Source organism: Aspergillus wentii (genome assembly GCF_001890725.1).
Source record: "Aspergillus wentii DTO 134E9 unplaced genomic scaffold ASPWEscaffold_7, whole genome shotgun sequence".
NCBI lineage: Eukaryota > Fungi > Ascomycota > Eurotiomycetes > Eurotiales > Aspergillaceae > Aspergillus > Aspergillus wentii.
Genome location: NW_024467838.1, coordinates 2,224,352 through 2,235,292, shown reverse-complemented (window position 1 = coordinate 2,235,292; position 10,941 = coordinate 2,224,352). Strand labels below are relative to the sequence as shown.

Sequence of the window (10,941 nt, the reverse complement as noted above, 5' to 3'; positions counted from 1 at the left end):
GTAGATATCACCATACTGTCTCTTCTACCTGTATGGGTTTACACTACAATGGGCATTAATAACATTCACATAAAGCACACCGCTCAGTCATCATGCACATCCATCTCTGCCCAACCCCGCACCACCTCATCTATCTTCACCCTACAATGACCACCAAACTCATCTCAATCGCCATCGTGGGCGGCGGCATCGGCGGTCTCTGTCTCGCCATAGGACTCCTCCAACACCCCCATCTCAAAGTCACCATCTACGAAGCCGCACCCGTTTTTTCAGAAATCGGTGCTGGAGTCGGACTGGGACCGAATGCCCAGCGTGCACTTTCTTTGATCTCACCCGCAGCAGAGAGGGCATTCGTTAGCCAGGCCACGGGTAATCTGTCGCCTGGATTGGAAGATGTCTGGTTCGATTTTCGGTGCGGGATGAAGGATCGCGAGGGTGAGATGTTGGGTGTAGTTAGGAACCAGACCGGGCAGCGAACCATCCATCGGGCCAGGCTTCTGGATGGGCTGATCAAATTGATTCCAGATGGAGTCGGGCGGTTTGGAAAACGACTTGCGAGACTCGAAGAACAAAGCCAGAGTGTTACGATGTTCTTCGATGATGGAACAAGTGCAAAGGCAGATGCAGTTATCGGAGCTGACGGCATCCACAGTATTGTGAGGAGGGAATTACTCGGGATGTCGCATCCTGCTGTTCGTCCAGCGTTTACAGGGTCGATTGCATACCGCGGCTTGGTTCCAATGGAGATAGCGCAGACGGCGACGGGCGGGTTTGCAGATACTGCGCGGATTTGGTGCGGGACGGAGGGATTGGTGATGAGCTATCCCATCGAGCATGGCGAGACGGTCAATGTGGTTGCGGCACGCAGTAAGGTGCAATGGTTGGAGTATTCGAGTCAGACGTCTACCGATGCAATTCGCGAGAACATGCTGGAGGATTACATCAATTGGGGGGCCATTCCGCGTCGATTACTCGAGGTCTGTCATCTTGATCGCTTTGAAGAGGTTGACATCTAATTATCCAGACTATGGAACACCCTACTCTATGGGCCGTGTCTCACCATCCCTCTGCACCGTATTTTAACAAAGGAAATATCGCCATGATGGGTGACGCAGCTCATGCCATGTCGCCATACCAGGGTGCTGGTGCCGGCCAAGCCATTGAAGATGCCTTGACGCTGTCCGCCGTCTTTGGCCATGTTCAGACTGTCGACCAGATTGCCCCTGCCCTGGCGGCGTATGATGCTGTACGACGGCCTCGGAGTCAAAAGGTTGTCAACACCAGTCGAGAGCAACTCGATATGCTCACTTTTAACGATGGAGTGGTCAACGGGGACTCGGAGATGTGGACGCAGGCCATGATCGAACGGATGGACTGGTTGTGGAATGGGGATTTGGTGAAGCAGAATAAAGAGGCTGTTGATCTATTCTTACAATCTTCAAGAGAAACACAAGTCGTCTTTTAATTCAAGCATGCTCAATCTTCATTTTCAATCTAATCTCTGCACACCAACCGCTCGCCCTGCTCATTAAACTTGACCACCTCCCCAGTCAACAATGCATGCTGCAACGCCTGTCCGATCTTCATCACAGTAATGCCTGTCTCCAGCTTAACAGGAACCTCCTGGTCCTTCAACACAGCCTCGACAAACTCATTCGCCTCCCGGGCAAACGCATCTTCAAATCGCTGCCAGTACTCCGGCTGGACTTCGTGGCGCATACCCAGCTTATCGGCAATGACTACGTTGTTCTGCTTGGGGACCACATTCACCATGAGCTTGCCATGAGTACCGGTGATTTCCGTGCAGACATCATGTCCATGTGCCTGTGTGCGCGAGCAGTAAAAGTACGCAATCTTCCCGCCCCAGAACTCAACGATACCAACCGCATTGTCCACATCGTTCAACTCCTTCAGCTCAGGATGATGCTGGAGCGTACCAGCAGCCCAGCACGCCTTGGGAGTAGGGTTACCAAGGTACCAAAGCGACAGGTCGATATCGTGGATAGCGCAGTCGACGAAGATTCCACCATTGCGAGCGGCATATCTAACGAAGAAACCGGTTTCATCGCGGAGATCGCACGTGTTGGATCGCACCATGAACGGGCTGCCGATGGCCGAGTTGTTTATTTTGACTCCTGCGTCGCGGTACGAGGCGTCGAAACGGCGGGAGAATCCGGCCATCACCTTGACCGATGGGTTTGCATTGGCAGCGTCGACGACAGATTGCGCCTGTTCTGTTAGTCCTGCATAGAATATCTAACATGACAAGCTCACCTCAGCAAGATCCGTACTCAGCGGCTTCTCACAAAGCACATGAACGCCCTTGGCAATAGCGGCCAGCGACTGACTGGCATGGACATCTGTGCTGGTCGACACCCACACAGCCTGAAGGCCAGGGTGAGACAGCATCTCCTGGTAGTCTGTGTACGCGGTGATGCCAAAGTCTTTGTATTCTTGATTGCTGCGGGCCCATTCGATTTCGGATGCGTCGGTGCTGCAGACGGCGACGACATTGGCGTGGGGGGCTCTGTAAAGGAGAGTGTGGACGTGGCGTTTGCCCTGTATGATATGTGAATATTGATAATGAGGAGTATATTGGAGTTGGGATGTTTACCATTCGGCCAAGGCCAACGACGGCAATGTTGAGGCGGCTCATTGTGAGGAATTAGATGATATAGAAGAGTTGAATTGAGCGATGAGTTGTTGATGACATTGACGATGAGGATTATGGCAGCTATTTATCTTCATCTCGAGCTCTACATCTACGCTGAGGATACATGTTATCGGCGCCTCTTACCGTTTCTGGTGATGATCTTATCGATGCGATCAACAACATTTTTGCGACCAAAATTTACCTCATACAGTAGGCGCCGGCGTTTTACAAACTACCTGAACAGTCTATAGATATGGAGAAAACTATATCTGGTCATCGATTCTGCTTTTATATCTTCTTACATTTGTACCTCAACCTCGGTATACTCTGAATGCCCCTGGGGTTGAAAATATATCATCGAATATTTCCAATTATTTGCGTGTATAATATCTAAGTTTCTCTAATAGCAAATAACTGTATAACGATAGTTAAATGAATTTGTCCCACAAGGTAACCATTGATACACAAAAGCATTTAGACAATGGCGTGGGAGCGGCGCCTCCTTCCCAATGGGGTAATGCGGGGTTCCCCACAACCCCGCTCCGCATCTCCAGAAGGCAACTCTCACCGTCATCTTCGCACGCCGCGAGACAATTACAGAACAACGAGATAGTATCGGATTATGCAGCCATGGCTACATCTACAGGATCAAGTCAAGGCCCCTGCACCAATTGCCGCGGTAGGTCATGCACTCATTTCTGTATAACGTTGAACTACTGACAGACTGCAGAAAGACACGTCAGATGTACTCACCACGGCGCCTCTTACCTAGCCTGTATTAACCAATGTTCTAGGTGATAGACAAGGCCCAAAGTGCCAACGGTGTCAAAACAAGGGTTTAGACTGTCTTCCTGTTCAGAGAAAGTCGGTCTTTCGCCATGGGTCGGCGGCGAACTTTGAGGCGCAGTTTTCAGACGATCAGCCGTGGGTGAATAGCGAGCCAAGACGATGGAGATCATTACAAGATAGCTCTGTATCGTTGAGAGAGTCTAATTCGGTGGTGCAAGCTGCAGCACCTACCGGGCGTTTCAGTGTATGTCCTACGGTGTATGCAGGGTATGATTTGCCAGCATCTCAGGTGCATGAGGGACAAAATAGGACCAGCCATTCGGCACAGGCATCGAAGCGTCAGAGACCTGATGGGCCTGTTCCGGGGCTGTTTCATGATTCGCCGCTTAGTGTGTCGTCGCTGCTGTCGTCGAGTGATTCGGGGGTATATGTACCGACACTCAACGAGCAAGGGCACGATTGGGCGGTTGGGAATAGTCTTGGCCATTCTGAACTGACGACACAGGGCTCATCCCGTGTGAATGACAAAGTGTATATCATTCAAGAGGCTTGTTTGCTGCGATATTTCATAGAGGAAATATCACCATGGGTACGACACCGCCTATCTTGTTATCTGTATACTAATATTTAGTTCGACCACTGCGATGAACAACGACACTTTCAACTGGAAATCCCAAAACGGGCAAAACACTGTCTGGCTCTTCGCAATGCCATCTTTGCCGTTGCATCGTGTCACCTCAGCCGTCTGCCATACTATACAACACCACATGGGATCGTATATCACGGACAGCAACTTCCCGATCTGAAATCCTCCACAGCAGTGGAATACATGCTCAACTGCATCCCCGATCTCATCAAATTCCCCGAAATCCAAGACCCAAATGACCAGGAAAGTCTAATGGCGGCCGCAATCATCCTTCGCCAATATGAAGAAATGGAAGAAGAAATAGACGAGTCGCATATGCATCAGCGGGTGAACTTTCTCGCCATCACGCAGACGATTATCGACTCGATGATGTCGTCGCCGACTGAGCGGTCTCTTGCAAATGCGGCGTATTGGATTGCGATCCGACAAGAGGTATACTATGCTTTGACCAGAGAGCGCGTCCCGATTATGCAGTTTGGTCATGATGACTGGGGTAATGCGTCTGTTGCTAACAAGTTTATCATGTTTGCGGGGGAAGTCACCAAGTGGCGATGGGGAGGGAAGTCATCAGATGGATGGGGTATGTCACCTTATATCAGGAGAATCACCAACTGACAATATACAGACCAACTGAAAGAACTAGAGAAACAGCTGATGCACGACTACATGTCTCAGCTAATCCCCATTCTCGAACGCAAGGCCGATAAATCACAAGGCGAAATCTTCCCTACGGTCTGGTACGCCGTCGACAGCCAGGTAACAGCAGTCCAGCATCTGGAACTCGCCCGGATGATTCTCATCGCCGAGAATCCTCATCTCGAGTAGGTCAATCTCCATATACACGGTCAATACTGACGAAATAGAAACGCTGTATCTCCCCGCATCGCCCACCGAAAAGCCGAAGCCCAAGTCAGAGGCATGGTGTTGAATCTATGTGGAATTGCCTTGGGGCATTTGAGATGTCAGCCTGCGCTGGTGAATGCCGTCATCGCTATAACCCTTTACGGGGAATATTTCACCGAGCAGACAGAGAGAGAGGCGTTGATGGAGGTGATTGACCGGACGAGGAACATCCACGCCTGGCCGATGCGAAAGCCATACAGGATGTTGAGGGAGCGATGGGAGATGGTCGACAGTGCTTCTTAGCTGTGGATTAACAGTCTTACTACACTATGTCTAAAATACAGATAGAGGTCACGTGCACTCTAACCGCAGTTCGGAGTCTCCTTTCGGAAAGCCTCAGGATTTCCTAATCGGGGTGGTTCCTTCGGTCGGCAAGGATGCTTGATAAGCGTTTTTCGGAGACAAAGAGTCGGCGACTGATTTCTAATGTAGCCGGAATCCTTTGAACGTATTTAAAGATGTTGACGAGTGCTTATTTTCTTGGCCAGGAAATTTTCAACTTTTCCTGCAATTGGAGAAACCATGGCCCAGGAAAAAGATATCGAAAGCACGCCTGTTTCATCGGTCCCGTCTGATGCCGGTTTCGTTGTTTCTTTTATCGACGATGATGACCCTCGCAGTCCGAGAAGCATGTCCACAGCACGAAAGTGGTTTATTGTGGTTATTGTCGCCATGACGAGTACGTGTGTTGCGTGTACCAGCTCCCTGTATTCAGGCACATACGCGCAGATTGAGAAGGAAATGCACGTCAGCAAAACAGTGGCAACGCTAGGATTGAGCATGTTTGTCGTTGGTCTCGGATTAAGTCCGATGGTGTTGGCGCCATTGAGCGAGGTGTGTCTCTCTCACCTCCAACAGATGTATACTAACAAGATAGTTCTACGGCCGCAAACCCGTCTACGTCGTCTCGATGTTTTTCTTCGTCATCTGGATGATTCCCTGCGCTGTCGCTCGCAACATCCAAACATTACTGGTTGCGCGATTCCTCGATGGATTTGCCGGGGCTGCCTTTCTCAGTGTGGCCGGCGGGACTGTGGGCGATATGTTCTCACGAGATAAACTCCAAGCCCCGATGATGATCTATACAGGGAGTCCTTTGTATGTCTTTCATTATCTAGACTGTTGATGATGCTGATTGAACAGTCTGGGACCGGAGTTAGGCCCGATTCTGGGGAATTTCATCAATTACTACACCAACTGGTATGTATCTTCCTATACAATTGAACGCAGCTAATGAACAGGCGATGGTCATTCTATACCCTCTTGATCTGGGCATTTACGCAGTGGCTGCTGATCTTCTTCTTCGTCCCGGAAACGTATCATCCTGTTCTTCTGCGCAAGGAAGCACAGAAGCTGCGTGCAGAAACGGGGGATGAGCGATACCATGCGCCGATTGAAAAGATGGATCGGTCAATTACGCAGGTAAGGTCCCTCGCCACTTTATATCTTTAATCTAACAACATAGACAATTCTTCGCTCGTGTTGGCGTCCCTTTCTCCTCCTTGCCTTGGAGCCAATGTGTCTGTGTCTGTGTCTCTTCTGTTCTGTCTTGTTAGGAGTGCTATATCTCTTCTTCGGAGCATTCGGGCTCGTCTTCCAGGATAATCACGGCTTTAATCTCTGGCAGGTCGGACTGTGCTTTATCGGGATGATCGTGGGGATGGTTATTGGGATTGGTACTAATCCTCTGTACGTTTCTCACTCCTTCTATTTGATCAAACTAATTGAAAAGATGGCACAAGAAATACGTCAAGCTCGTCAAAGAATGCGAAGAACGAACAGGTATCAAAGGTGCTTCTGAGCCCGAGTTTCGTCTTCCCCCTGCGATTGGCGGTGCCCCGTTGGTTACTATCGGGTTGATGATATTTGCCTGGACGACGTGAGTATCCTCCACTGTTAATATGATAATGTCTAACTATCCAGATATCCCTCCGTCCACTGGATCGTCCCTATCATTGGAAGCGCCATATTCGGTTCTGGGTATGTCCCTCCCAGATATATTGAATAATCTAACATACACAGCGTGATAATGGTCTTTTCCGGCGTCTTCACCTTCCTGGTAGACGCGTACCCTCTCTACGCAGCCTCTGCACTCGCAGCAAACAGTTTCGCGCGGAGTATGTTTGCTGCTGCGTTTCCGCTGTTCGGGACGGCGAGTATGTCCCCTACCTTCTCTTGCGAATAAAGTGTGTGCTGATGAGATAGTGTTCCATAAACTCGGATATCAGTGGGCGTCCTTTCTTGTCGCGATGATTACGTTGGCTTTGGCGCCTTTTCCGTACGTTCTTCTTTCTGACGGGTGTGATGGTGGCTAACTTTGTAGGCTTGTCTTTTTTAAATATGGAAAGGAGATTCGCAAGAGGAGTCGGTATGCTGGGGGGAAGTAATTATATATGGTCTGATTGATACGTTCATGCCTAATTGTTAGATGACGTTATAGATAGATAGCCTTGATCTGAATAGAATAGAATATAATGGCATTTTACATAGCACACTAGTGTATGCTATTATCCCACCAAGACTGATCCAAACCAAGCAGATCCACTGGTATAGATGGGATATCCAGGTTATTCACGTCAAAGATATCAGACTGTGAAGTTGGTGAGGCCAGAGAATTCACCATCGATGCAAAATCCGGAGTAGGTATATTCTGCAAATCCGCCCCCTTCAGCGACTCGGACGGAGTTGGAAGCTGGTTGCTCCCCATGGAGTTACCAAATGACTTGGCACTCCTATCTATCATATCGTGGATATCTCTCACAGTCGCAGCGGCATTTGCAGCTCGCGTAAATCCAAAACTAGCAAATGCCTCGAATGCCTCAATGGCAAGGGTAATGGCTCTTCTTGCGGAGAACGTATACGGACAGACAGGATGAACAACCGCAAACCCGAGAACAGTGACGATGGCATCCCATGTATATTGAAACGAACGATGCCAGCCGGTCAGAATATCAGTTTCCGTGAGGACCTGATGGACAATGTTGATTGTTGCTACTGCGTGGCTTAATGCGAGGAGGGCGTTACCGTCGGTGGTATGCTTGGTGGGCTGCGATGGCGAAATAGGTGTAAGTCTGATGAATGGACGATAGATGTACATGACTAGATTGTGATAGAGGAGTTCCAACATGACTCGCTGTCGCTGGAGCCAGAGGGGGGCGTAGGTGTCGATGTCTAGGGGTGATTTGGTCGTGGAAAAGGCATCGCCAGGTCCTTTTCGGGAGATTTTCAGAGCGGATGGAACGGTCTTTTGCCATGTTTGGAGAGTGGCCATGTTGGCGTGGAGGATTGTAGAGCACTGCTGAATGACGGGGAGGTTTGTGTGGATGGATGTTTCTGTTTCTCTGGACATGAGCTGCGTGGCTTTGGATAGGATGTTGGAGGATATAGAGCGGACGCGCATGATCAGTTTGGCGTATTGTATTTGATACTCGAATTGAGTGACATCTTCAGATATATCAGGCTGGTCCAGTTTGACGGTCGCGTCAGGTGGATTGATCAGATATGGCCTTCCCAGTTCCAGGTTGAGTTTTGCATCGAGGAAGAACAGTGTCCACCATATTCTCCGTTGTAGCGCTTGCTGGACTGGGCATAGTGTTGTAGATTCATGGTTGAGGCCTAGGGTGTATGCGATATTCACAGCGATAGATAGATGGGACCTACACTGATCAAGGCAAGAGGCGTTGAGGAGATAAATAGCTGAATAAATTCGACACTGCAGACTAGAAATGGAGGAATCCCCATTCGATAAAAGCAGTTGGCATCGGTGATAGAGCCATTGCCCATCGTGTAGATCCGATGGACCATCAGCCATCAACCCAGCGCTGTATTGCATGCACAGTGCAAGAATGATATCCATCAGAGCAGAGGATTTGCGAATTGCACTGGGCTGGGAATTCATCAACCAGAGAGAGTCATGGTATGCCCTCAGTTCATCTTCATCTACGATAGGAGTAATGCAGTGATATGACTGCCAGAACTGGCCGAGCAGATGCTCCTCTTGATGGCGAGATAGATCTGTGCTGGATTGAAACGAGTTCAGATTGATGGCTGCGATGTTATTGCTGGATAACAAGGATTCAGCAAGAGACGAAGACTCGAGACAAAGACTCAAGCGATGGACGAAATAATTCAACGATGTAGGTCCATAATATCGATCCTGCATCCAGATTCCCTGCCAACTCCATTTTCGAGGCTCAATCACAGTTGAATCTTCTGGCGATGGCGGGGTTTTGAGCTGCTCTTCCAACTCTGCAACACGTGATCGCAGCCGTTCCAGTTCTCTGTATTCATTAGTTCAATCTTTATTATGGAATTGTATATTTAGAATACCTATAATCAGTAGCCTGCTCAGTTAGTCGCCCCTTGGTGCAGTTGACGCGGCGAGTGCGACAATTCTTGCAGGGGTGGTGGTCGTCGCATTTGATGCGGTTCAGACGGCACCAGTCACAGGCACGAGCGACATTTGTCCTTCTGGGACGAGATGAGGTTGGAGAGGGGCTGCTGGTTGGAGTGAGTGAGCTGTTAAAGGTGACAAACATGGTGATGATGATGGCTGAGATGAAAAGATGGACGGAAGTGAGATGGGGCGGCGGAGGATCGGGATCCCGGTCGGATGAGTCAACGTCTGAATAGCTTCATCTCTGGAGACTAGATATACTACACCGACAACATTTCAATTAATAGTAAATGTTCCATGATTCTGAACAAAATATTTGGATGTCTTTCTCTATAACTACAAACCAAAACATCGCTCCCTACCAGGCAACGTTCTTGTCTACTTTCTCCAGAGAATCTCCTACACCGAGACAGAATGTCTATCCCACCAAAACTTCCAGTCCATCTACAATGCCACCATCCCTTTTCTCCCCAGGGAACACAAGATCGTCTCTGCCATGAGCAAGTACGTCCATTCCGCCTTTTTCTTCGTCTCTCTCGACGCCCGCAAGGCCGTCGCCCTCTACGACAGCTACCAGTTGACTCTCGACGACGTTATCCATGAAACAGACAGACTCGACGGTCTATTTCTGCGGCTGGTCACCAAGGCGTAAATCCAACATCTCATGTGGGATGCATTCTTCAAGATGCTGCCCGATCTCTTCCAGTTCTACGGCCCTTACATACAAACGACGCTCTTCCACAGCTATCCAGGCTCGCTCAACTACCTATCCTACATGCGCCAAATTGGTGCTCAAGACCCCATCCAGGTCGCCATCTGTCTACCCGAAAGCGAATTCCCGCAGAAAGACTACCTCCCCATGATCGTCACGCTGAAGGCAGAGTTGGAGGATTTTGGCAGTAAGCTGAAGAATCTCTTCTCCTTCTACAAGGAAAGCGACACGGCAATCGATCGCATCAACTACCCCTCAACCAAGCCGCGTGGACCCGTCGTCCGCTGTTGGAGATTCTGTACGACATGGCTGACACAGCGATTGCGTGCCATGAGCGTATTTTCGTCATTCTTGAATCAACGGGGGATACGCGGCTTGCGCAGAGAATCCGCGATTTTTCCAGGGCACGGCGCAGTATCATCTCGCTAGTGGTCGGTATCGGATTTTATATGCAGTGAATATGGAGATGAAGATTTGCTTGCATATTACAAAGGAGTCGTACGGCAATGGGCATTCTCTAGGAAAACTCGAACCGGTTCATTCAAAGGAAAGATCCAGGCCAAAGGCTCTCCGATGTCTGCCCGTGCAGAACAATCACTGTATTACGTCTGAATAACTGCATATTCATCACCGATACATTCCTTGTGTGACAGCATTCCACGGCACGGAAATACAGGAAGTAATCACTAGATAGATCATCTTAATAGTGACTGCACAGGACCAGTTGTAATGTGGGCGATACGGATTCTATATTCTTGGCTGTCATCATGATAAGCAAATGCACCTCTATCAGCCTCATCCCTTCCAACTTTAATGAGTTACACAACAGACCTGGAAATGCA

General features: G+C 49.2%; 6 protein-coding genes across 6 annotated transcripts; 4 read left to right on the top strand and 2 right to left on the bottom strand.

The window, feature by feature from the left end:
* Positions 1-146: 146 nt before the first annotated feature.
* Positions 147-1,465, top strand: ASPWEDRAFT_54113 (uncharacterized protein; the record flags this gene model as incomplete). Its single annotated transcript, XM_040838014.1, has 2 exons — positions 147-977; positions 1,025-1,465. The coding sequence occupies 2 exons, from the start codon at positions 147-149 to the stop codon at positions 1,463-1,465; spliced, it is 1,272 nt and encodes a 423-aa protein (XP_040686218.1).
* Positions 1,245-2,414, bottom strand: ASPWEDRAFT_44690 (Gfo/Idh/MocA family protein). The gene has a single exon (XM_040836322.1). It carries the CDS (start codon positions 2,179-2,181, stop codon positions 1,495-1,497), a length of 687 nt encoding a protein of 228 aa, XP_040686217.1. The 5' UTR covers positions 2,182-2,414; the 3' UTR covers positions 1,245-1,494.
* Positions 2,415-3,283: 869 nt separating this feature from the next.
* ASPWEDRAFT_175818 (Zn(II)2Cys6 transcription factor) lies at positions 3,284-5,234 on the top strand (the record flags this gene model as incomplete). The annotated part of the gene is made up of 6 exons (XM_040831421.1): positions 3,284-3,332; positions 3,384-3,398; positions 3,448-4,031; positions 4,074-4,668; positions 4,714-4,909; positions 4,952-5,234. 6 exons carry the CDS (start codon positions 3,284-3,286, stop codon positions 5,232-5,234), a joined length of 1,722 nt encoding a protein of 573 aa, XP_040686216.1.
* Positions 5,235-5,513: 279 nt separating this feature from the next.
* Positions 5,514-7,378, top strand: ASPWEDRAFT_175817 (MFS transporter; the record flags this gene model as incomplete). The annotated part of the gene is made up of 10 exons (XM_040831420.1): positions 5,514-5,825; positions 5,869-6,089; positions 6,135-6,191; positions 6,233-6,413; positions 6,457-6,680; positions 6,724-6,870; positions 6,915-6,971; positions 7,014-7,147; positions 7,197-7,269; positions 7,315-7,378. The coding sequence occupies 10 exons, from the start codon at positions 5,514-5,516 to the stop codon at positions 7,376-7,378; spliced, it is 1,470 nt and encodes a 489-aa protein (XP_040686215.1).
* A 107-nt stretch (positions 7,379-7,485) lies between these two features.
* Positions 7,486-9,529, bottom strand: ASPWEDRAFT_175816 (Zn(II)2Cys6 transcription factor; the record flags this gene model as incomplete). Its single annotated transcript, XM_040831419.1, has 2 exons — positions 7,486-9,271; positions 9,321-9,529. The coding sequence occupies 2 exons, from the start codon at positions 9,527-9,529 to the stop codon at positions 7,486-7,488; spliced, it is 1,995 nt and encodes a 664-aa protein (XP_040686214.1).
* A 478-nt stretch (positions 9,530-10,007) lies between these two features.
* Positions 10,008-10,894, top strand: ASPWEDRAFT_186700 (uncharacterized protein). The gene has a single exon (XM_040832143.1). It carries the CDS (start codon positions 10,052-10,054, stop codon positions 10,526-10,528), a length of 477 nt encoding a protein of 158 aa, XP_040686213.1. The 5' UTR covers positions 10,008-10,051; the 3' UTR covers positions 10,529-10,894.
* The last annotated feature ends 47 nt before the right edge of the window (positions 10,895-10,941 follow it).